The sequence below is a fragment of the Leuresthes tenuis genome, unplaced genomic scaffold (assembly GCF_036924035.1).
Source record: "Leuresthes tenuis unplaced genomic scaffold, fLeuTen1.0.hap1 SCAF_14, whole genome shotgun sequence".
Classification (NCBI taxonomy): Eukaryota; Metazoa; Chordata; class Actinopteri; order Atheriniformes; family Atherinopsidae; genus Leuresthes; species Leuresthes tenuis.
In genome coordinates this window covers 13,536,555-13,562,480 of record NW_027325368.1, presented here as the reverse complement: position 1 = coordinate 13,562,480, position 25,926 = coordinate 13,536,555, and the positions used below count along the sequence as shown (strand labels likewise).

The following is a 25,926-nucleotide window of genomic DNA, read 5'->3' as shown; positions in this document are numbered from 1 at the left end:
TCCATTAGGTCATCCTTTAGGAATTATTAGAAAAGCACTTTTAAATCATCCATAAACATTTCAGTTGTTTCTGATTAGACATTCACTGATTTTAAGTTAAATTAAATTACTTAGTCATTAATTTACCAGTAAACATGGGTTACAAGTTAATCATTAGTTAATTAATTAATTAATTACAGCCTGACCATCAGTTCCTCATTTAATCCTGATTTGTTTCCCTGATAGTTAATCATTCATTTTTAAATAAACCTGGGTAATGAGTTAATCAGTTGGTGTTAGTTAAATACTAATTTGTTCCTCTTTCATTTCTCATCTCCAGACAACTAAGCAAAACTATGATCTTCAGCGCATCTACAAAATGATAACGCTACCTCAAGAAGTACAAGCCTAAGGTTTTGTCACAGCCTTCACAATGTCCTGACCTAAACATCATCGAACATGTGTGTCTCAGCTTGAAACAAACGGCTTATTTAAGACAGCAAAAGATTGTCACAGAATTCTTCAACGAAGACCGGAAAAAACTAAAACACACGCAACAAAAAATAGTATAAAGATTCAAGACTGATTCCCAGAAGTTGGAAATAAGGTGATCTTTTATTCGCTTTACAGTTTGCAGGCATCTTACTTTACTGTGTATATCTTTAAGAATTAGTATATCTTTGTGTTTTACTGGATCTTGTTCTTACCTGCCTCCCTCAACACTAGGACTAAAAGGGAGGCAAAAAACCTACCGTAAATATTTTTTTCAGCACAGCTTGAGCTATTTCAACATAAATGTGCTGTTGTAATAACAGTAATAGCGGGCAACAGTACAAATAGTTGTGAAACCTGAAACAATAACTGGATTTGGATTGGTTATATTCATTTTTCATGGGGAAAAAAGCTACATAAATGTGTAAGTTCATGGCTTCAGGGAACTAAGAAAATCAAGAGCCCCTCATCTTGCATAATTAGACCATTGATATCCTCATAGGGAAGTTTAAACACTTCAGTCCAGTTTGACAGTTTCCTAACTTTTCTCTCTTTTCGCTTTCTCCTCATGCTTCTTAAATTCTTACAGATGACACTGAAATAGCCTCTTCTTCAAATCTCTCTCTTTTTTTGATTGAAAATAAAAGCTTGTTTGAAAGCGAGCAATAGAGCTCTCTTTAGGGTTACTAGGGGGCACAGTAGCACACTAACAGATGGTGCTATGGTGAGGCACGGCCGAAGCTACAGGAAGAAGGGAAAGCCCTAGTACTTAAAGAGTCTCCTACACTGTATTTTTCCTTTGCTAATCTGTGTGTGAGGGCTTAGGAGCTGATTCAGACTCAAGTAGGATTACCACTGTCATGTGACTGATGCACTACGGGCAGTCTGGGTGGTCAAAAGAATAGAAACATAGAAAGAGAGGTAAAAAAAAACATGTCGAGTTTAACACCTATATTATAGCAGAAAAAGCCGTTTTGAGTTACAAGCATTGTGTGAACACCAGCTTTAAGAAAGCAGGGCAGTTGATATAGGCACCTACATTTGGCTAATCACATAGACTTATAGGTATGCAAACTGGAAAACAATTCAGTGCACACAGACATAAAGAGGGAAACAAAGAAGGCTACAAGCGACAAGCGACATAAATACAAGGAGGGGGAACATTCAATAAATGGTAATGAAGGAAAAGATGAGCCAGCTGAGAGCAGCAGTTCATTTCCTCCAAGATCCCAAAGGACAGAGCAGAACACACTGTTCTTTGCTTTTGATACAAAGGCAAAGATCACTGCTGTGTTGATGGGGCTAAAGATTAGAACTCCTACTCTTGTAACTTTGATGGTGTGTTGGCTGCTATCTGTCTCTGAATTTGCCCTCTTTTCGATCACAGTGCCAGTAGGAATACCTTGTTGAAAAACACCCCTGCTGTTTTCAGTTACAAGTAATCACACAGTTTCATGAATTTTTAAAATTTCCATTTAATACATAAGACTTTTTGTTTTCTTCAACTCTACCTTGGTTTGATGATTTACTCTTTCATGTCTACTTATTGTCAAACCACAGAAACAAAGATTTATTGCAAGGAGGCATCTGTTGGGAAAACTCTAAGTGTGTGGAAGAAGAAAACTTACATTTCCTCACAAATTTCCTTCCATTTCTATTTGCTAATATTTCACTTTCAGTCCCTGACGTTAATAGATTTGAATTCATTTTTCCACAACAGCAAGCAGGAAAAAAAAAATCAACACTTCCTCCTCTCACTCCACCATGGTGGGTTTGAGCGAGTGGGTGAGGCATGTGAAGGTAACATCAATATATTTAGCAGATATGACAAATGCTCAGCGTTCTAAGACTGTCTAAACTGCTTCCTGTACAGCTGATCAGATTTGGAAACAAGAGGCACTGTTTTCCTGGAATGATATAAAGAAATTGGGTGAAGTATATTTGCACAGCCGGTAATGTATTCTTAGATTCCCGGTATTTTTGAGCAATACTGCCAACACTGACACACACTGAATCAGTGCTGTGGCAGAACACAGTTTTATTTTTTTCTATTCCTCCTACATTTATCACCTTCAGCCGTAATGCAAAAAAGTTCAGACCTGGTGGAAAATCCAAACAAAATGTTTTTGCTAATTATTCAACCCATAAAATCCATCAAATGATGATGCTAACAATGATCATATGGAAATTTGTGCCAGCGGCATTGTTTACAAAAAGTTGGGACGTGGGATACTTATCTCTGTTTTACATCCTCTTTTATTTCCAACAACAAATCATATATATTTGGGAGTTCAGGAGATCAAGTTCTGTAGATTTGGGAGTGACATGTTTCCTATTCTTGTTTTACATCCAGTTTCAATATAGTTCTCAGTAGTACTCGTGTGTTCTTATAGGTCTCCTTTTTTGTTTTTTCTTCCCCTTTTTCTTCAGATTGAACCATTTATTCATGCAGTCTTTCACAGAATGTAGTGAAATCCATCTTTACTTCTAAAAGACTGAGCCTGCCTGGAATGTACTTTTTAAACCTAAATTATGTAACTGGCCTGTTGCCAATTGATATATCTTGATGTGAGATGTTTTAGTATCACATACATTTTGTGATATATTGTCCATACTTTTCAGTCTTTGAATGAATATTTAAAAATTTCATGTAATGTCTTTGAATGATTTTCAGTTGTACATGGGACTGAAATGATTTCCACATCCATGCATTTTATTTGCATTTACAACAGACGAAATGGGTCTTTCTTTTTTAACGATATGCACAAAAATGTAGTAAAGCACCGGCATACCACAGTCATAACAGCTAGCTGCAGTACAGCAATAAATCCTGGTTTTCTCATCAAGTGATAAATCTACAGTATTTAAAAGACAGAGTATAAGTAGAGCAGATACAGCTGTGTGAAGTTCAGGTTAGGTGTGTCAGAGGTGAGTAGAGGAGGTTTTCTCAGAAGAGATGCGTCTTCAAGCTTGTGCCACCAAATAAAGTCTGGACTCGCACTGCTTTGGACAATGTTACAAAAGGAACGCCGAGGTCATGAAAAAGCATAAGCCTGCATAAGTTCATATGGCTGGGTTCTAACCCCATCATCACTCTGTTGGCAAGCATTAGTAATTTGAATTTGATTTGAGCAGCTACTGGTAGCCAGCGAAGTTTAATTAGTAACATAGTGACCTGTTCTGAGCCATCTGTAGGAGCTTCCCTGTGCATGCTGGGAGACCTGCTGGAAGAGCACTGCAGTAGTTCAGGCAATAAGTAAACAAGCCCTGTACCAGGAGTTAGGTTGCATAATGAGTCAGATACAGTTTGATTTTTCTTATGCTGTAAAATGCAAACGACGTGACCAAGAGACTGATGCAGCATGGTCAGAGAAAGTCATCAATCATGACATATATCGTGAGGTAGGATTGTATCCTTTGGAATCCTTGTTTTTGTGTCTGTTTGGATAAAATGTAAATATATGCTGATTTAAAAAATTGCACAAGATATTTATTTATTTATTTTTTGTCCATAATTGTGATAAGAAATTACATCTCAGTGTCTTCTGTGAGCTGAAGGTACTTCATGCTATGTTTACTGCAAAAGAAACCATCCTTTTATTCATCTTTTTCTTTTTCTTAGAAGCATCTCTCTTGGTCCTCTGTTAGGGACACAGGCTGGCTTGTTTGGTTTGGGTTTTACTTCAGTCCGCAGCTTTAACTACACAGGCATCTGAGGGAAACAGCAGGACTTGAAAGGGATCCTTGCATCTGCTCATGAGACAAACCCAGACAGGGTTATTTGATTTTGTATAAGCCTAGGTTTTAGTTTTCTGGACAGCTGTCACTGTGTGGGCAGTGAACAGTGTCCTGTTCTCAATCTAAGAGTAATACAATTATATTTGCTATATATTTCCTGGCATAGGATTTTGTATTCTTCATGTAGCTGTACCAAGCAGTATGGAGAAGCTTTTCAAAGTTGTGTGTGTTTTTTTTTCCTAAATGTCCTTTTCTTTTTTTTTCTCTTTTTTTTCCATATATTTTTTACAGAAACTAGTTTCATGCTACCCATGCATAGGTGAGACTTTGATCTAACATTGATTCCAATTATTGAAATATTAACAGAAAATGACCACTAAACAGACAGTATATTGTGATGGCCATTATTTGTCAGATATGCTCAATAGTTGGACTTTTTTCCTTTAAAGATCTTTTTGCAGAATAAAAGAAAATAGAGCAATTGATGAATGATCTAAACTTCAGCATACCTTCACGATCTGCACTTGTGTTGAAAGATATTCTGTTAGCTCTTACAGTCTTGTACGAGTGAACGAAAAGGAAACTGACTTGCAGAGGAAGTAAAAGACAGATAGATACATCATTGAGCCCCCCTAAAAATGGAAACATGAAAAAAGGAAGAAAGGGCTTAAAAGACACAGATGAGGGAAGTAGGCTGCTGCATGTCAATCACAAAGCTGAGAAACAAGGAGCGGAGGAGTCTGAAAGCTGTGATGCAGGGAGGTGTTGCAAGAGGAGAGAAAAGAGTGACAAGAATGAAAAGCTTTGTGAATCTCTGCCACAGAAACAGAGACTGTACCCGTGCAAGTCGCGCATGCAGACGCAAAAGCTCATCCTGTACAAAGCTATTAATGTTACATAGCACCACAACTATAAATTTATCACGGTTCCTCTCACAACCGAAGCTGTTGTTTCAAGTGCTGGACAGACAGTTGGAAACTCAGCCAAGGAGAGGAAGTGTATACAGAGAGAGAGAGGGCCTCGAGGAGACCAGTTGGTGTGTCAGTTTACATTTCTATCTTTGGAAATTAATGTCCAACATCCATAAATGTTCTCAAAAAAACAAACACTGCCATTACTGTTTAGAATGCTAATGAGAATCTGGATATATTTAATATAAAAATCTTCTGCAATACAGCAAGCACACTTATATCAAGCATTTATGGAATAGTGAATAAAGTATTTTCTATTCTATTCTATAATCATGTTGTCTACTTGAGGTTATTCTTGTGTTACATTTTCACTGTTTCAACAAATAGTGATACGGTTCCAAAGCTTTCCTGAGATATGCCCCTTATCTTTGGTAACAGCTATAGCTGCCCTTTCTACCGCCTGGTAGTCAAAAGTTTAGTTACTCATAGCTTGGTTTTGTGGAATCAAACATAACATACTGATCAAAGAGACTTGATTTCCTGTAAACTTCAAGCTACGTCATACAGTGCAGTCCAGGATGAAGGACCTTTTTTGATCTCTTTACAGTGTTTTATTTCTACAAATTTTATGCAACTGTTTACTCGGGTCATGCTTTTAGTGACGAAAAGCCTGTAGAAATCTAATCCATTTGTATATTATAGACATTTGCCACAGTGTGTGAGCTTGGTGTTGCAGCATTCATGTTTGTAGTAAACATTCTTGTAGAAGATAATCACACACTTGATGTCACCTCTCATGAGATGTAACGTCTTGCTGTAACAAGAATGGCAACTACTGACAGATTCACCTAGTATGCTTTGTTCCTGATTGACTTTGAGTATTTGCACTGCATGTTGGTTTGTATACATCATATCTTAAAATAACTTCCCAGTTTTTTGCTGTGCTTTCATGCAAGGACATCCCATAGAACTGGAGTTAACATTTTAACTATAGCATTTATTTTCATTCTCCTAATTTTTTGAAGAAATACAATACTGCCCTCTTTGGTGAGGGTCAGAGCTCCCACTTCTCCGAAACCCTCTGGGTTGAGATCTTACTTAGCTGTTTCTCTGAGATCTCCAGAGAGGACACCTTCTCACACAAACAAATAAGATGTGAGCCAAAGGCAACACACACCGCAACAATGACAATGAGTTTGTCATTAGAACCCCAATACTCCCCAGCTTTGCTCAATATCAGACAGACAGTTGAAACTAAAGGAACAGCAACAGTTACAACTATATTGATGGCTAGAATTGATTACCTCTGACACATGTAACTGTTGGCTCTAAATTGCGTGAGTGTGAGCTTGCATGGTGAGCTTGCATGGTTGTGTCTTGTTTGTCTCTGTGTGGCCCTCGCAACCCTAAATTTGATTAAGTGGGTATAGAAAATGGGTGGATGGATGGACATGTAACTGTGAGCTACTGAGTTGATGTTCCATTTCACAAAGACACAGATATGCATGCAAGCTAATCATCTATCTATTTAATTTATGATGCCACTAAACAACACACAAAAAAAAACACATTTCTGCTCTGGCCTATAAAAAGAATGAGAAAAGGAATAGTCACAGAGATGGATTAAAAAGTCTTACTCATAAGTATGTGTGCAAAGATGGAGGAAGACCAAAGCATTGCACTCACACAGTTACATTATTGGACAAGTACAATAACTTGTTGGGTCAAACTCATATAGAACAATCGCCAAGCTCTGCTATTCACCCCAATCCAAAGAGTGTTTAGTGTTGTAGTACAGCTCAGGTTTTCTATCTTAGTTTGTCTTGGTTTTATGGCCAGCAACTTATGTTTATCTTTTCATCCAGCCTCAGTGTTCAAATCTACCTCATCAACCTTGAGTCCAGCAGGAGCAGAAAGCAAAATACACAAAGCCCCAGTATGCTACAGTAAAGACAGATGCAGCAACTAAGTTGTGAACATAGTGAGGCATTGAGCTGCTGAGTTGAGAAATGTACTCCTTGACTAATAAAGAACTAAGACACCTTTTAAAAAAGCACTCCAATACCAGAGCATTGCGTGAAAACAGTCCCTTAAATTCTGAAGCTTTTCTGAAAAAACTAAGCTTTAGCAAAGTATTCCATTTGCTCCTAAAGTTCATTTAAAAAAATATTCAAGAATCAAAATGCAGGTCAGGAAATCGATGATGTCAAATAAAACATTCTCACATCGCATCAAGTTTGAAAACACAATTGTTGCTTCTTGTTTGAGAAGGAGATACCTGCATGTTGAATGGGCTAAGGAGCTGGTAGACTAAACCAGAGCTAAAAGAGGAGTCAATAACAAACTTAGATCTGGCCATGAGTGAAAGGCATAGCTCTTACTCTCTCAATACATGTACGGCTTTGTGTCTGATAGATGAGTAATTGGCTGACTTTGCTAATGTGCTAACATATATCTCTGTAAGAACATAATGTTAGCATTTCGTTAACATATTTTCTTACTGGCATACAACTGAGAATACAGAAGGAAGATAAGGATGGTTTTAAATTCTCACTGGTACACTTGAGTGTACAGTGCTGGCTCCTTTAACCAGGATGCCTGAACAGAAATGGCACATTTTATCTAAGAACATAAGCTTATTAATATGAGGATATGGCTGAAAAGCAGCCGTGTGTTTAAAGGCTGTAACACACACACATGAAAAAAAAACAACTCGTGGCTAAGATCACATTCCGAAACCATGTGTAAATTAAAAAAATAGAAATAGCTTGAATTTGCTGAAAAAACTGTGGTTAAAGAAAGAATTAGATTTTAGTTGGATTAAGTTAGAGGATGCTTGAAGGTAAAGACTGGCTCAGAATCCTTCTTGTTAAGAATTTAGAGGAAGGAGAGGCGAGGAGGCTTGGTCTGCTACATCAACAGCACTTTAGGAGAACACTGTGTTCCTGGCCCACTTCCCATGCAGCTTGACAAGTCCAAAGAGTGGACAGGTGGTGTGGGGATGGTGCTGGAATGGTATGATGAGATGATGCCCAGTGGCCATGTGGCATCGCCCGCTCTTCGTATGGGACGAAAGGGAGCCTGTGTGCCCACAGTGACCACAGCTATGACTCACTGGCATTGCCACTTCCTGCCAAAGTGGATCAAAATGAGTGGGGCTTTGGGTCAGGGCTAGGCTAGAACGCTTGATGACAAGTTTCATGGCTGGGCACAGCCTTTCGGAGTAAAATTAGGCTCTAAGCTAGCAGCCAAAAGCAGAACAAACCAGTCCATTTAGCTGTACATAATAGAATGACACAGCTCTTATCAAAACATATCACAACACAATTTCTTCAAGCCAAATGACTTTGGAGAAAGATAGTGAAAATGTATCATTGGAAGTCGATTTTGGGTCTATGACAAAAAGGTAAATAAGATCAAATAAATGTGCACCCACTTGTTTCCAAAAGATAGAGACTAATCGCAGAGAGAAAAAAAAGAGTAAAAGATCAAGATTCAGGATAAACAACCGGCCCAAAGAAAATGTCTAAATCTAAATTTATTTATCTAATTTTAAATGATTTGATGATAACAAGCTAATGAGTGGCATTTTCTTCAGTTAGATCTAAATTTGTGCCTGTAAACAAATTACTTAAAAATAGTAACTCTTAACAGAGCCAAGTGAACCCTTCTGTAAAAACAAAAAAGGTTAGTTGTAATCCCGTGGATTAATGGATTTGACATGGACATGTTCCTTCAGTAAATCATGGAGGCCAGATTATATGTAGATTGGACTGTAGCACAAACAAAGATACTGTAACTGCAGCCAAATTCATATCATAGATGATAGAGACGTATGACATCTTTTGTGAGGCACCTATGATATTTTGATTAAAGACATAACATCAGCATTGAAAGTGCCACACGAGAAAACAAATAGATTTACGAAAGCAGCAAAATTCACAACAAAACAGCTTTTCAGCCCTGAAATCATGCAGAGGGAAATATTGACAGATGGGTAGAGCTGAAATCTTTTCCACAACCATACCAAGAGCAATTGGGGATGAGTACAACTCTGGAATCCCTTCATTTGGTTCATTCACACAACAAGAGAGGAGGCGAGGTTTAGCCATGGGTAAATCTGGCTGAGATTAAAGAGGTCTGTCAACTCTTCCTCAAATGAAGCACTAGATAATCATATTAAGCATCATATGGGCTTCCAATATTCACTGTGACATCATGCTAAGCTACAGGCATGTGCCAGTAGCCCGTAGCCAAAGCAATGGACACACGCGCACATGCACTCCTATACACACATATACACATTCCTGTTGTGTCAGAGTTTGGACAAAGCACACAATGCATAGAGAGAAAAGAGACGCTTTGAATGCCAAAAGTGGCTGTAATTGAGGGGTATGGCTTCAAGGAAGGCAAACAGACTTACCGTGGCAAGCTCATCAAACTTTCCAAACAGCTCATTTAGAAGCTTAACCAGTTCCTGGGCTGTACACTGAGAGGCCAAGCTGGTGAAACCAACTATATCTGCAAAAAGGATGCTGAAAAAAGAAAGAAAACAGGCATTTGTGTCAGTATGAATAATCTTTTGGGTTTTTGATCAGATCAGGTACCTTTTTTTCTAAAATGGCATTTAGCAAGCCTAAGGCAAAGTCAGTTTGAACACTCTAAGATGATTTGTGAACTAATCAAACTTTCAAAAGAATGACCTGCAAAAAAAGGAAGAATGAAATGAGGAGATAGAGAGAGAGAGAATCTGTTCCATTCTTTGACTGGCAGGTCAGTCAAGCAGAGCAACTCAAAATAGCAGCGGTAGTGTTCTCATGGGGATCTGAGACATGTCCTGTTAGGAACTGAAGAGGAGCCATTCTAGGAAATAATGCAACCCATGAAGATGCTGTCCCTGTCTCCAGGTGAACTTTGTTTCTTTTGACAGACTTGAAATAGGATTAAAAGCACCTGTGATTTAATCAAAATTGTAACTGTCAAAAGCAATAAATGCTAACCTAATCAGCTGATGATGCTATATATAGTTTAAATGTCTGACATCTACATTGGTGGCCAGTAAAAACAGCTCCTACTATCACCAGTTTCAACAGGCTGTTTACCAGCGAGGGCAACAACAAGCAGTGCCTTATCTCTTCCCTTCCATAATATGAGCCCTCTCCAGCACTACTCGATTCTGCCTGGACTCTACACATTACTCTGACTGTGACATGAATCATGAGTAGCGTATGGAGGGCAGAGGTTACTAAATATGAGTTTTTCAGTTACCTTGCATGGTTAATGATTTCTGAAAAGACACATAAGATCACATGAGAATCCATGTCAATATTGAAGTTATGCACTCATGAACCACAGTGGTTCACACCAGTCAGTGGCCTATAATGAATGAGCTAGCGGCATGTTTTAGGTGATGAAAGCAGGAAGCGACTGCTCTTTATATAATTGGAAATCCTGAAGTGGCAAGCATAGCTGATAGCGCTTAGGCTGCATCATAACTAGAGGGTATCAGCTCAATGAAGGATGGGGAAGGATCAACTTTTAAAGCATTTCTCAAAGGAAATGTATTTTTTGACTCCTCTCTTAAGATGGTTTATGTTCATCTATGATATGGAATAGATACATTATACAGTCACCATCCTTTTTCCATCTCCTTCAGAGGATGACTTGTCAGGTGTTGCTTTCTATCTTTCTTTCCTTTTCTTTTTTTGTTAAGAAAAACGTGTTTTGTATAAGGTTGATTTCGCTGCAGTCGCTTTACATTGTTCCTTTACATTGTGTCGAATATGTGAGAGATAAGAGAAGCTATGCCAAACGAAGCAGCTAATTAGCCAACCTTGCTGGTTCTTTTTTTTTAAACAAAGTAGAAGCTTAACACTATGCTTAAATGTCTTTCATCAAACGTGTAACATAATTATATATGTCTGTCTTCTCTTGAAAGAACAACAGACAACCAAAACACCAACAGTTGAGGCTCGCTTTCAAATCTAGCACTGGCATGAAAACACCCCCATTCAGAGGTCCGAGGGTTTCATTTTGTCTCCACACTTTTTTTGCTGTCTTATCATTGTAATTATATCATACATCAGATATACTCCAGCTCATCAAGTTGATAATAGTTCTATCACTTTTAAGAAAATATCATTTTAGTTCTGATTATCATGTTTTATTGCAGTTTGACAACATGCCCTGGCAGATAGGTTCTGTGTTGTGGGAGAATCTTTTATGAAGGACTTGAACCTGAGAGCTGTGTGGCAGTGGTTGGTGTGAAGGGGATTAGTCATCAAACTGTCCCATACAACTTTCATGTGTGCAGCTCCTGTACTGACGGCAGACTGAGGCCTTCATGTGGGCTTGAGATTTCACAGTGTGACAGAGTGCTGGATCTCTAAGAGGGAGCTGTTAAATGTCACTTCGTTGTCCCACAGATGTCACCATAATGAGGGGCAGTTGATTCCGATTGTGTTAAAGATCTTAACTTGCAACCATCTGTGGCTGACAAATATTTGGAATATCAAATGCCATGCTTCTGTAAAAACTTCAAGCTATTTTCACTAAAACTCTGATCTGTGATTAAAGATTAAAGAAAGTTTAAAGAGCTCTTTTCTTTATCAATTTCAGCTTAATCATTTTCTTTTGGGGTCTCCTAGACTAGATTAGCACGTGTTCATATTTAGGAAGCACATTTTTTAAAATCATACTTATATGATATGATATCACATTTTATATAATATGCTCTGTTTTAACTCCTGTCTCTTTTTCTAAAGGCCTGGGTTGCTGAAGTTGGTCAGTTGATTGGTCAAAAATTACATCTTTGTTTTTAGTGTGCCATACAAGACACAAGCCAAGCATTATATAGATACTACACGTGACCTTGTGTGTTGTTAAGTAAAAGAAAACCGTCTGGACAACAAACAAAAGCACTTTAGGCAGTTTAGGGGTAGTGTCTTCTGGGGAGAAGGAAAAACTCCTTATGATGGGAACTTCAGATGGGAATTTGGAGACCTTTTCTTTAATAAAAAGGTGAATGACACATGAAAATCACAAAAAGTGTCACTTGACCCCATAAAGCATAATACATGGGTTATTATCCAGTGATTACTCCAGAAAGAACCAGGAAAAACATCCAATCTGATTCTAATAAATCATCCTACACAACACATGTCCAGTTATTTTATCCTCAGACTAACACAACAAGATGTGTTACATGCCTGCACTCGCTAGAACATGACTTCAAGCCAAAACTGTTTAAGACGTCTATGTTTACGTAAATGACTTTAAGTTTAAAACAAACAACCTCTTACTCGTCAACTTTTGGATTTGATTCAAATCCAAATGTCGCTGTGGAACAGAGAAGCTGAGTGAAGACAAGTGAGAGGATAGTTGTGACCTCTATATACAAGTCCTACTTATTTCAGAGCCCAGGAAAGTACAGTCTGCTTAGGGTTCGTATGCGATGTGTCTGTGATGTGAGGACATTAAACAGGCAAGGCAGCTGACTTTCATAAATTTTGTGATGGACATTTTCTACAGTTAGTTTTTATTTTTTCCCAAAACTAGGAGACACGTCTCCATAGAGCCCTGTATTTAACCGAGCATGAAGTATATTTGACCAGACAGACAGCACCCCCCTGAATGCAAGGTCTTAAATCTCAAGACCTCATGTGACCCTCGCTTGTGTTTAACTGTGTTCCCTGCATGTCAAATGCATACAACCCAATGACTCCACATGTATGTACGCAGGATGCAAGCATGCTCAGGCCATGAGTCTTGTGTTCAAAGTCCAGGAAAGGAAAAATACAGTATGCTCAGCTGTAAAAAAAAAAAGTCTAAAAGTCATTTGATTTTTAATGGCTGGATATGCTGTTTGCTTATATCCTCATAAACATTTATTTTATTGGGGGAGGGTGACACGGCTACCGAACATCGAAACCAACACATGAGAATTGCTTTTTTCACCCCCGAGTTAAGTTCAGTCAATAACATGACAACACTTAACTGAAACCCTTATAACTTCCTGATTGGATTTACACAATATCAATATGTGGTTTGGGTTAGAAAATGATCATAGTAGGGGCTAAAATACACTACGACTGTCACCCTCATGGAAGCTAACAGTTTACATTTAAATGCTCTCACAACCAATACAGGTTGCATTTTCTGCTAGCATAATGATAATGATCCTGTACGCATTTTTGGGGAGGAGTAAAAGTCTACTAACATCACAAGAGAAAAATCTTTAAACCAAAGTGCTTAGAGGAGAGAAATTTCTTCGGTCATGATCTGCACAGCATTAGTGATAAAAAAGACATTCTGCGGTCAGCAAATAATATGTCTCCAAAGATACTCAACACATTAAAAGGTTTATGACTGAACCTAACATTCATTACCAACCTTAGCTCATCACACATTAAAGAGGAGAACTTTTTTTTTTCTAAATTAAGAATATATGTATTAATATGAAGCGTGAGTGTGGGGTGTGTGCAGGGCATACAGGTAATTTTCCATAACATCTGTGACTAATTTTTTATGATAGCACTTTATTTATTAGCCGAATCTATTCAAACATCCATGTACACCATACATGTGCAAGTTATTGGAGCCCAAGCCATTGACTACAGAAAACCTACAGCATTATAGGATCAAAACCACATTCCAGCTCAAGCATCTGGGTGCTTTCAGACAGGAAACTTTTATCTATAATAGAGCTGAATGTCACTCAGATAAGCTACATGATAAAAACAGAATTAATGCTGTGGAGACACGACTTTGTAATATCTAATATTTAAGATTGTTCAAGAAAACTCACTCACATACACATACATGCACACGCACGCACACAAACACACTAACATTCATTCATCGTTTCCTCTCCAGTGGCACTTATTTGAAGAGAGTTATTTCCCCAATTATGCTAATCTCTTCTTTTCCTCTCTGGGAGGCATCGCTGTCGCTTCTCTGGCAGATGTGATGTCAATTTAATCATGCAGCCGAAGATACAAGCCATGTTCCAGCTCATGGGTTAACTTCGGATGGGCCCTTCTGGAGATACAGTGTGGGCAGCGGATGTGCTGACGCCAATTCAATAAGTGTGCAATATGCTTACAATGAACCTTAGGTAGATAATGTGCAATCTCTTTAGTTAGAGTGAGCATCTACAAAGATTGCAAAATCTCCTGTCAGCGACCCAAGCAAGTCATCTTTGGAAACTTTACTTGTTTTGATTTTCTCTCAAAAAACCCATTCGACTTTAAGTTGTTTCTGATATGCTCCTCATCAAGTATTCAAGTCAACTTACATTCTTTTTTTAATGCTTAGCTCTTTATACACAAGTTAGCAACTGTAAACTGTATTTATTTCAGTAGATGTACATGTGGGAACTTGTCTTAACCACACCATTTTGTAAATACCTATGACATGTGTGCAGTTTGGCAGAAATTCTACAAATAAACATGGTACAAAGTGATAGAAAACAATGAGCATTCATAAAGTGGGACTGTTTACATCATGGGATTTTAAATAAACTGGATAAATGGAAAAATAGATGCACTAATGCACTAATGCCTTGTTAAATCAAATTTAAGAGTCATGTTCATTTTTTATTTACTGACAGATAACTACAATATCCCTCTTGTTGGATTTTAATCAAACACTGCCCACATATTCACATCATAATAAAGAAACATTAGAAAATTGTATTGCACACAGTTAATCAGTTTGAATAAGTTTCTAATTAAAGTCTGTCAAAAACGCATAAATCATGTTTGTCTAATTATTTCCAGACTAGATTGCCCTCATAGGGTGTTGCTGTCCAAAGGAGTTTGAGGCACAAAAAGCAATCAGTAGAGTTCCACTGAGATCTGTCCATATTTAACCAGCGTGTGCAATCACACGTACACACATAGAGCGTTATGCAACAGGACTTTAGTCTCCATTGCATTTAATCCCCTGTAGCAACTTAATTCTGGGGCTAAGCAAACTCTCCTCCACAAGCCTCCCTGCTGCTCAGAGAATACAGAGGAAACGATGAACAGCAGAAGATAAGACAAGAAAACAAGGAAATGTCGCAGCTGAAAGAGCAAATTTGACAACGCAGTCGGAGAAGCATAGCAAGGGGAGGAAAGAAATAAAGAAAATCTGCCTCTTGTAGAGAATGGAGGATTTTTTGTAATGCTTTTTTTTTTATTCAGTTTATTCATATAGCGCCAAATCACAACAAATGTCATCTCAAGGCACTTCAATGACACAGTCCAATTCAAGCCAATTAGAGTCCAATTCATTGTAATCATAATCCAATCGAATCCAATTAATAAAATTCTAAATTAGTTTAATTCATACATAGAAAGCCAATTCAAAAAACTATTTCCTAGCTAAGGAAACCAACAAATTCCCGGAACACACTGGTAAATCTTTTCTGACAAAGGGTTAAAGGTCAAACACAACTACATTAACTGCAGAGTCAGGAGGAAAAGTGCAGGAGCCAGATGTAGTTTTTAAACACGAGATTATGACAAAGCATAGTCACAAAGCGAAATTTTAAAATTTGTGTACTTGCCTTCAGGATTCAACTTGAAGAAAATTAGGAGGCAGACAGTTTACATAGTGACAGCTAAGAAATTAGCAGTTCTGAAAATACTGCTTATTTCTTTAGCTTAATGATGTGTAAGACCATTTGTCCTTTGTATTTTCATATGAGATGGATTTTGATCTAGAACTGTAACTAAAACAAAATACTAGATGCAATGCAATGTCTTTTCCAAAGCTCTAAAAAGAAGAGAATAACTCTTGATATTCAGTATGAAGAAATAAATATTTATTTTACAGCAGCCTTGAGTTCTGCTAATGTCTTAAGACAATGCTGGGTCAGATTACACCACATTGTACAGCCCCCAGTGTTCCTTCCAAAGAACGTGTAGTCAATTAATTCCGATTGTTTTAGAGTGTATTGCAATGAACTGAGACAGTGTTTCCCAAGAAGACAATCTAGTTTCTCCAGATCCCACTGTTAAAAATGGGAAGACTTGAGTCAACTCATAGCAAAGGAGAGTTATAATGTCACAAGGATTAATGTGCAGCTGTGATGTACCTTGTATTTGATAAGGTCCTACCTGACATTGTCATGACGCTGGATGTAGATTTTGTGAAAGATCCTTTCAGGGGGCTTCAGGAAATCCTCTTTCATCTCCATAGCTACGTTCCTGGGCAACAGACTCATTAGCAGGCGTTCCTAAGTGTGTGTGTGAAAAGGGAGAGGGTGTGTGTGTGTGTGTGTGTGGGGGGGGGGGGGGGGGGGGGGGGGGGGGGGGGGGGTAAAGCATTATTCAGTGAAACACAGCAAAGTTGTCATAGGATAAAATGTTAGTGGCAATAAGAAATGCACTATAGAAAAAGGTATGAAATCTAACAGAGATGAATAATGTGCTGAAATGAGTCACGGCTTTGAGCGGGGGGGGGGGGGGGCACACATATCTAATTTTACCAAGGGTTCAAGTAGAATCCTGGTGCCTCTACCTGTTTCTCGTTCTCGTCCTCCATCCGAAGTTTCTCTTCAATGCAATTGCGAGCCTGCAGAAAAGCCTTCCTCTGGGCTCGCTCTGTCAGGATGCGCACAAACAGCCCTGACAGGTTGACACTGGTGAACAGCACTGTGTTGGCAACCAGCTGCAAATCAGGAAAAGAAAAAAAGGCAGTGTTAATTCTTTGTACAGATTTTACAGAAACATTCACTTTTTAGTCAATTAACCAGGGAAAGCTGTGAATTTGATTAGTACCAATACATTAGTTTATTATTAAATGGATATTACAGAAATTACTATTATGTGTTGCTTGAATAACAGATGAAAAGTGTATTCATATGTCTCCTTATGAGCAGAAAATGTTGAAATATCGAATATGTCATTTGGCTGATGCACAAACCTTGTGCATTTGTTTGTGAGTCAGTCTACCATATAACATTTGATGTATATAAAGATGTACATAGGCATATATACAGCTTGTATGGGCTCTCAAGAATCTTCTTTCGGCAGAAATTCATTGTTATTTTTATGTACACTTAAATGTAGCTGTGAATTGAAGCGTTTGATTAGATCATCCTATGTTAGGATAGTTAACTCAGAAGTGGAGCTTATTTTTCTAGATTTTGTGTATCTGTGGCATCAAATCATTTGAGAATCTGCTCTCCGAACCTTCATCACAACAGATGCAGAAGTAGCACAACTTTTTTTAACCTTGTTTTAGGACACAATTTTTCTTTGATCATGGCTGCCTGACACTGACTTGGCACATGGAATAAACTGGCCCTGTAATCAACTCTAAAGTGTGTACGATCAGTCTATCATTGTGGGCAAAAATCATATATTTGTAGAACAATGAATGATTTTATGCTCATTTTTTATATATATATATATATATATATTTTATGCTTTTTTTTATAATTAGCCTTTTCACAGCATGTCCTTCAAATATGCAAAAAATAAAAAAGTTTTACAAAACATCATAGATACGCTGTCAAAGCTTCTTGTCATTTACACACCTCCACTAAATTGAGACAAACTCATACGAAAACAGACAGGCTTGTCGACCGCAGAATTTAATAATGCATCGCCTTGAAAAGACAGCACTCTATCTTGTGCTGGCAAGCATAGACATGCTCAACTGATGCTCAAGTTACTGTACAGCCTGGAGTTTATATGTGTGGACATCTAAGTTAATTGGTGTAAAGCACTCTTGTGCTTATCTGTTGAGATGAAATTGGCCATACTGACCTTGTTGGCTTACTTTATCCATTAAAGACAGATCAGTATAGTTTCACACAGCAACTTTAATTTAGTAAAACAGTTAGTTTAAAAGTACATAATAATGGTGATGCATAACAGCAGATGTGTATTAAACTGTACCATACAGGTATATGCAGTGAATTATGATAAGAAGAAGTAATATCAAATCCATAAGCATTATTTTCAAGTACAAGGTTGTAAACCAACACCATGTAACAATTTACAATATTTCTACAATCAACATTTGGCTGTGTCAATCAAATCTGGCCCTATTCTTGTCAGAAAACATTAAAAGATGCTCAGTTATTGCAAAGTAGGACATTTAGACTTAACACTGAAGAGCAGGGAACCAGTTAAAACATGTTTTTGAAGTCCACACTCACTTCAGTAATAAGATTTTTCATGTAGACTGAGCTGTGGAAGTAGACAATGCTCTAGGGACTGAGTGCCTGGGACCTATAGGTGGGTGGTTGGTCCAAGCCTGCGATGCGAGGGGTTATGCCACAAAGCTCATCTCAAAGCTTAATGGATTAGCTACCTCTAGTAGTACAGCTAACACTGTCCTTCACATGGCAATACAGGTATCTCATAGCTGACAAACAGAAAAACAATTTCCTCTGTCAATATGCTATCATCATCCCAGAATGCGATGAACCGATCAAATCTAATATTTTGCCTCCAAGCACAGCACAGTCTTCACATCATATGTTGGACATTGGCATAAATGCTCTGAAATGCCTTCAGGGTTTGACTAATGTGATATATCTTCTTCTCACATACCTGATGACAGTCAAGAACGGGAATATATTTGTGTGTGTCATTGTGGAAGAAAAATATATAAATGTACAGAGAGTAGTGTACCAATTTCTATTCCAGCTCTGAAATGCATGACATACATGACTTTGCCCTCTTTTCCATAACTGAAGCACATAGTTTAGTTCAAGAAGTGTGTGTGTGTGTCCTTCAAATTTGCTCTATTTTTGGTGCTAGCAGAATGTTACTGTAGTCCTTCATTTCCAACCAACTCTTTTGGGATTTAATCACATCCCTAAGGAAATGGTCATTAGCATACTGACTAGTTTGTTTATGTGTTTTTTTTTTCCTTTTTTGACCCTGTTTTGTTTTGTTTTTCTCTGCATACAGGCGCACCTCAGTTATGGCCTAACTCACTATCATTTGTCATAAAAAATATATACAACCATTATGTTGTACTTTGGGTGGGGAGCTACTATAAATGGCATTTAAACTGAATAATCACTCTTTGCATTTATCAAGCATTTTTCATCCAGTGGCTGAGTTGACACTTGTCTTTTTTGGAAAGCAGGTCGTGGCACAAATACAGTAGTTTGTTATGGCTTTTTGGCAGATTTGACAAGCAAAGCCGATCAAATTTCACAGCAGGGAGCTATCCTTGGTCCTGAACTGACGTTTAAATGGTGTATCTGTTGTGGTTTAAGTTACATTACAGTCCACTGCATGAGGGTGAAAATGCTATTTTGAAATTTTGAATATTACAATCATGACAATGGTTTGATTGTCCCACTATTGCAGTGCAATAGAGGCACATTTAGTCTAATCAGCAGATACTTACTGTTCTCCATAGTTTCTGTGTTTTCACTGTAACAGAAGTGGCAGTCACAATTAAATGTGAGATGGAGACCATTATTCCAAACACCACAGCCAAGAGTGTCCGCACAGGTAGGAGCGCGTAGGCGACAAAGGTGACCAGGATGAGCTGCCACACACCCTGCTCCGGGGACGTCGGGGGCTCCATCCCCATCGCGCCAAGGGAGAATGGGCAGCAAAGGAAGGAGAAAGTGAAGCCGAAGAGCAACGTAAGGTTGACAATCTGTTGGAGCTGAGTCACTTGCAAGTACTTCACATTAGTTACGATGAAAAGGGAGACGAAGATGACACAGTGGACCGGGTGGGACCCCTTTGAGATGGTGAGGCTGGGGCCGGACAGCAACTCCACTACGGCCAGTGTAGAGGACATGAAGATAAGGACCGCCAGGGCTTTAAGAGTGGACGTCTGCTCCAGTTTCAGATTGTAGTTCTGGAAGAGGGACTCGAGTTCCTTGCAGTCGAACTCGTCCTCACATACGATGGTGGTCAAAGGGACACCCGATGGACAGTGACTTCTCTTCCGCCTGGTTTTGACTTTCTGAAACGGTATTTCCTCCATGTCAGTGCCATTCATAAACTGAATACCTGCACACAGTGTAGCTCAAACGGACCACCGGATCCCACGCCGACACAGATCGGACGCAACGGTGAAAGATGCGCTCAGCAGGCTGAAAGCAGAGCGTCCCAGATAGCGGAGGCTGGCCGGTGGCCACAGACGCACTCCACACTATCCACAGGTTGGACAGTGTTGTCCGAAAACATCAGCTAGCAAGCAAATCCTCATTCCCCGACTGTCAACAAAATGGATGCAGCCGATCACAATTTTAGCATTCGTTTGAGCGCCACATGAGGAGCAGCGCACACGACGTCCAATACTGACGGGAACAGCTTTTTGCTGGGCTCAGATAGGATCACGCCTGCGCATTATGAGGTGAAGATAAGACACGTCTAAGCGACTCAACACACACACAGTCAAGACGAATTGACTAGTGCGGCTACAGAGCTTCCCTCACCAATCAGACAGAGCAGTGCATCATCATCACCATCAACGACAACAGTGTCCTTATCTTTTTCCACCTGCATATGACATGTTTCCATCATTAAAGCCCGCGCAATCTAATCTTTGCAACGTCTCCTTCACTCTCACTTGCCCATTAACTAACAAGAGGCAACCTCTATATTTACCTGGCACATGTTTGCATACCATTCACAATAAGACTTCTGTATTGCTACCAGCATCCTTTTGGCATTCAGGGGGTGGTGTCTCATTCATTACCGGGGAAGATTAGTCATCCATCACTGGCTGCCATGAGCATGACCCGTCAGTGCCAGAGAGGGTGTAAGAAAGTGACAGATGGACGACCAATGCCAAAGTCCGAGCACTTGACCATGTTACCAGAACACACACATGCCTCCTCCCAACAGCTCTCACTCTCTGTCTCTTTGGCTCAGTAGTAACTGTTCTAGCATTCACTGACCCAATAGAGCCATGGAATTTATAGAGTTTATAGAGTGTGGCAGGTAAACAAAGAGAGTCAAATGGATGGGGTGCAAAAAGAAGGTGTTGGCCAGCCTATCAAAATCTGAGCCAAAGAAGGAAACGGTCTTTCTATGAAAGTATTATTTCACTGAGAAACATCGAAACAAAAATGCATGATTATCAGTATGTCAGTTATGAATAAATAAGAGGCTAAGCGCTGTGTGACTCCAACTTCGAAAATATCAGGGCTGTGCTTGCATTGTTTGAAGAGAGAAAGATTGGTATTTTGTAGCAGCTTATAGACTGAACAGTAATGACCCTTAGGTTCACCACACAACACACAATAACATCATAAACACAGCAAAAATTCAACAGATAAAAAAGTGACTAAAAAGCACTAAACAAACAAATTCTAATCAATAACCTTTCAGAAAACAAGATGAATAACAGGAAAAAAACAAGATTACAAAAACATAATATTTCACAAAACACAACTGAAAAAAATTGGAGAAGCAAGCAGGCAATGCAACTAAACAAGGGTAAAGAAAGAAAACAGAACGATGTTTAAAAAACTGTTATGTTTATAGAGTTGTTTTATTTCAGTTTTGTGTTTTAAAAGTCTAAATTAATTTATTTTGCTCTCTGTGTTTTGGTTTTGTCTATATACATATTTTTAAACAAGGTTAAAACTAAAAGTAACCCATGAAATATCTTCTGAGTTCAAATAATGAAAACTAGATAAACAAGTATTGATTAATGATTGATAATAATCTTTAGCTGCAGCCCTATTACATATAAATCCTAAACACACTTTGTTGCCATCATACAAAATGACTCATCACCATATTCAGCTCTGTTATATCAACAGTTCCTCCCCTCTTTCTTGCAAACCTGCCATGTCTGTGTTATCTATTTCTGCTCCTCTGAGACGGAGGTGTGGGATGCAGGATGTAGGACATGTTGCTTCCAGACTGATAATCTATGCTATCTACAGGGCTTATTGTCATGTCACTTTCACTGGACTTTATTAGCTGACATATGAATATGACACTCATGTTATTGCATGTCGCTTGTCTGCAGCCGCCTCTCACCAAGGTGATATGCAAATGAAAGAACACTCTTTTGTCATTTGCTGTCAGTTGACCAGAATGTAATTAATCTTGCACTGATTTTCTGCCATTCTTGTGATCAATATTTCAATATTTCGTTTGTCTAAATGAATCCTAATAATAAGCACTGCTCTTTTTCAATTTCCTAAGACACTGGACATTTCTTTCAGGCAGATGACAAACTGTGCATTCAAACAAGAGGCAAGTCAACAACATGCAAGTGGCTTTTCAGCTACAGATGCTGGATTGTATTTTCTGAGTGAAAGCGTGCAGTGTTGCAAATGGACCTTTTGGCCTGTTTTTGGCCAGGTACACTGAAGAATGGGAGCGGAGCCATTGTACGGTATGAACATGTTATTTCCTCTGCTTTTGATGGCTTCGGGTGTAAGTGGATGGTCACACTCTGTCAGCCCTCATCTTCTGAGAACAAACAGAGGTCTTTGGGAGTTCACACCACAAAGCTGTACTCCAAGGGCGTTGGACAAGGAAACAAAAGGAGCCAGCTTCCTGCTGCATGCCTCTCTTCTAAAACTCATCCCCCTTTCTTCTCTGTCCGTCTTTCTATTTCTGTCTCCTACTCTTTTATCACACAGAAAAGCCTCTCAGACTGAGAGACAAGAAACAGCTGAGTTTTAAATGATGTGAAACAGCTGATTATATATCTGACGTATTTACATTGGAAAATGTATCTTTTAATAACAGACAACATGATAACAACATAACTTAACAGGTTGAGCTCTATATTTCTTCTGATTTTTCAGATTCTATGGTAAACAATGGTGAGAAATGTCATCCCCTTTTCTCTCAAAAATGCTTTTGAAAGCATTTTGGTTGTCATGCATCAGGATTTTACAGAATCTTTAATCGGAAAGCTCAAACATGTTTGGTCAAAAAAGGCAAAGCAAAGCATATATTAAAAACAAAATCAGATATGTTGCTTCCATCTAAACTGTGTTTCACACTTGTTGTCATCAAGTGATTATCTGTAATAGCTAAGCAACTGGCTAGTCCCACCAGTGTGCATGTGCTTGAAGCATGGTTTGTCTTATCATCGCAGACAAATTGGCTCAACACCAGCAAATGAAACAGCCAAGAAAGGCCCAGGAGAAACTGGCAATGTATGCTGTGAATCGGTTAATGTCTGCCTTAATTAAAACATGCTAAACACAAAAAAGAAGGGTTTTCTCATGATTTCCAGGAAGGTGTGTTGACTACAAAGAAATGGCAACTTGGTGGCAAAAGAAAATTCTGCATAGGATAGAGTGACTAATATGTGTACATCACTTTTGATATATGGTCGAAGAGTTTTCTCGTACGTCTAAATTACATAACTCAAAATCCAGCCTCAAGCAGGAATCAATAGGACCCCATTTGTCAGGGCCAAGAACAAAGCACATTCATAATTATAAAATCAAAACTAGATGCACAGGAAGAAAAATCCACAGGAATGGCGTCATTTGTCTGCTTCCCAAAACATGTTCATAGTCACCACAAATAAGTGAAGAAGCTATATCACCCCAGAATCCGAACAGTCCTAATTTGTATTTTGTGATCAAAAGACTCATCCCATCCAAGAGAGATTAAGCTGAACAATTTGTGGTCTATGGAGTAGGTGATGTGTGATGTGACTGTGTAAAATAGATTGAAATAATTCATATATCTCAAGTGAAGTCGATAGTTGGTGTCAAAGTTCACTATCTTGCGTTTCACATATTTTTCAGGAGAAGTATGTTCCTGATATTATGTTCTCTCACTTGGCAGCTTGCTGGTTGCAACCTTTCACTTATCAACCGACACATCAGAGGGACTCAGTCAGCACAACCATCTAAATCTTACACCTGTACCGCTAATAAGAAGGTTACACTGTATAGGGATAGATTTATTTAAATTAAATATATCACTTAAGGTTTTTTTCCTTGTGCACCTATCCATTTCCAGAGTTGTGCAAATTAGTGTTCAGGTGTTTTCTGTTCAACAAGCACACCTTGCGCCATGGGCTGATTGGGTCTTTGCTATTTTAAGGTATCGTACTGTATAGCTGTTTTTAAACTGAGAAGATTACTGTTGAAGGAGAGCCTCTAACATCATCAAACACCTAAAAATGAAGAAGCAAAGCCTGAAGCTTGTTTATGATGACAAGAAATGACTGTGCCTGTGTCGCACGCATTTCCTTCAGTGAGCTTAAGATGGATCAATAGCCATCAGGTGCATCAGATTTGAGTGCAACACAAGCACCCCCCCATCGTGAAATCCTCTTAAAGCTTCTGATAATTCAAGTAATCTGGGAGAGGCAGTATATAGGTGTGTGTACACTCCATGTGCCTTTTTCTCCTCCCACAATGATCATCTTCCAAAGTATCACGTGCCTACTGAATCCGAGCGCTTAAAGTGTGGCACACATGAGATAGGTGACAAGGAAAGACACAGAGACAGGCAGAGCAATGCAGACAAACACACACACACAGACACAAAAGGTGGAGGGGTGTTTAAGGAAAAAAAGCCTGCTGTTCATGGCACAAATTAAAGTTAACTCACCTTAAAATCAGCTTTGCTGGAACATTAAAGCAGACTTTTACAAGAAAACTTCTAATTTGTGACAATTTATCTGACATATCTGCCGAAGTCGCTGTCATCTTGTAACGTTGGTGGGTAGTTGCTTGGCCCTTTGATATAAACTCCTTTCCTTCACAGCAGTGTGACTTTGACCCTTTCTAAGCTCCTTTAATGCCTAACACTAACATGTTTAATTAAGCTTGAACAAAGATGATGGAGAGAAAGCCTGAAGGGATACAATGAGGAACAATAAATAAATTTCAAAAGTTAATAAGTAATCATGTTAAATAGTTGGGATCTCAATATGGACCAAAATAATCGCAGTTATGGTTTTTACCCAACTCATTATTGCATATTTCTTCCAGCCAATCATGTCACAGTTTGCATCCAGCTATATCCGACCTTGACCTTTGACCTGTTGGATAGAAAATGTCATCACAACTTCTTTTTTTCCCTATTAGACGTTTATGTACATTTTTGTAATAATTATCATATAAGTTTTAACTTGTCAAACCTTGATGATTTTTCTAGAAAAAAAGTTGATGCCATGAAAAAAAACTGATTGCTTAAAGACTGGCATGAGCTGTCGGGTGATTAAGAAAATATTTTTGAGAATCCTGCTGCCTCCCGCATGAATTTGTGATTTCCAGACAAAAACATGTCTTGTGAGGTCCCAATAAGCTTAGACTTTGACAACCAAAATCTAAGCCCAAGTAAACATTTGTGCTAATTTTATAGAAACATTTGCAAAGCTCTCAAGGGATATCTTGTTTGCAAGAATGGGATGGATTTATGGATTTATTGTACTGACAGACAACAGAACCTCTGTAGTCAAAGCCTCTGAACCAAGATATATGAGAACAACATGCAGAACTGCAGCACTACTACGGTCTGACTAAATCATTGTTTTAATTCTTGGTACATTTAAACAATCTGAGGCAAGTTTAAAACCTGTTTGATTTCCAGCAGTACTGCAACATTTCCAGATTGAAGGTATCAACTTAACTAAAAATAGTTTTAATACACCAATCCTTGAAGATGACACTATGTGTTTAGATTTGAATTACTCCATAACAGATCGTTGTTCACTTTGATCTTTGTATTTTAAGTGGCAGGGAAAAGCTAAAGGACCAATAATAGAACTTACTCAAGCAAGCAAAGCTTATGCCGTTGACTGTTTCTCAAACTGAGACACAAAGCTGTGTGGCGCATCAACACAAAGTAGACTTAGCAGTTATTCTCTTGTTGAACAAAACTGTAAAACA

General features: G+C 38.5%; 1 protein-coding gene across 3 annotated transcripts in view; it reads right to left on the bottom strand.

The window, feature by feature from the left end:
- LOC140269336 (adenylate cyclase type 1-like) overlaps positions 1–20,684 on the bottom strand; it is a 36,731-nt gene extending 16,047 nt beyond the window's left edge. Inside the window, exons 1-4 of one of the 3 annotated variants that reach the window (XR_011907603.1) lie at positions 19,485–20,684; positions 16,629–16,778; positions 16,226–16,344; positions 9,544–9,655 (exon numbers count right to left, since the gene is read on the bottom strand). Coding sequence is in view for 2 of the 3 variants with exons in the window: in XM_072364385.1 (XP_072220486.1) it covers positions 9,544–9,655; positions 16,226–16,344; positions 16,629–16,778; positions 19,485–20,093 (990 nt within the window). In the remaining variant the exon portion in view is untranslated. The remainder of the gene's footprint in view (positions 1–9,543; positions 9,656–16,225; positions 16,345–16,628; positions 16,779–19,484) is intronic. The other 2 variants (XM_072364385.1, XM_072364384.1) reach the window with 2 other exon arrangements.
- Positions 20,685–25,926: the final 5,242 nt, after the last annotated feature.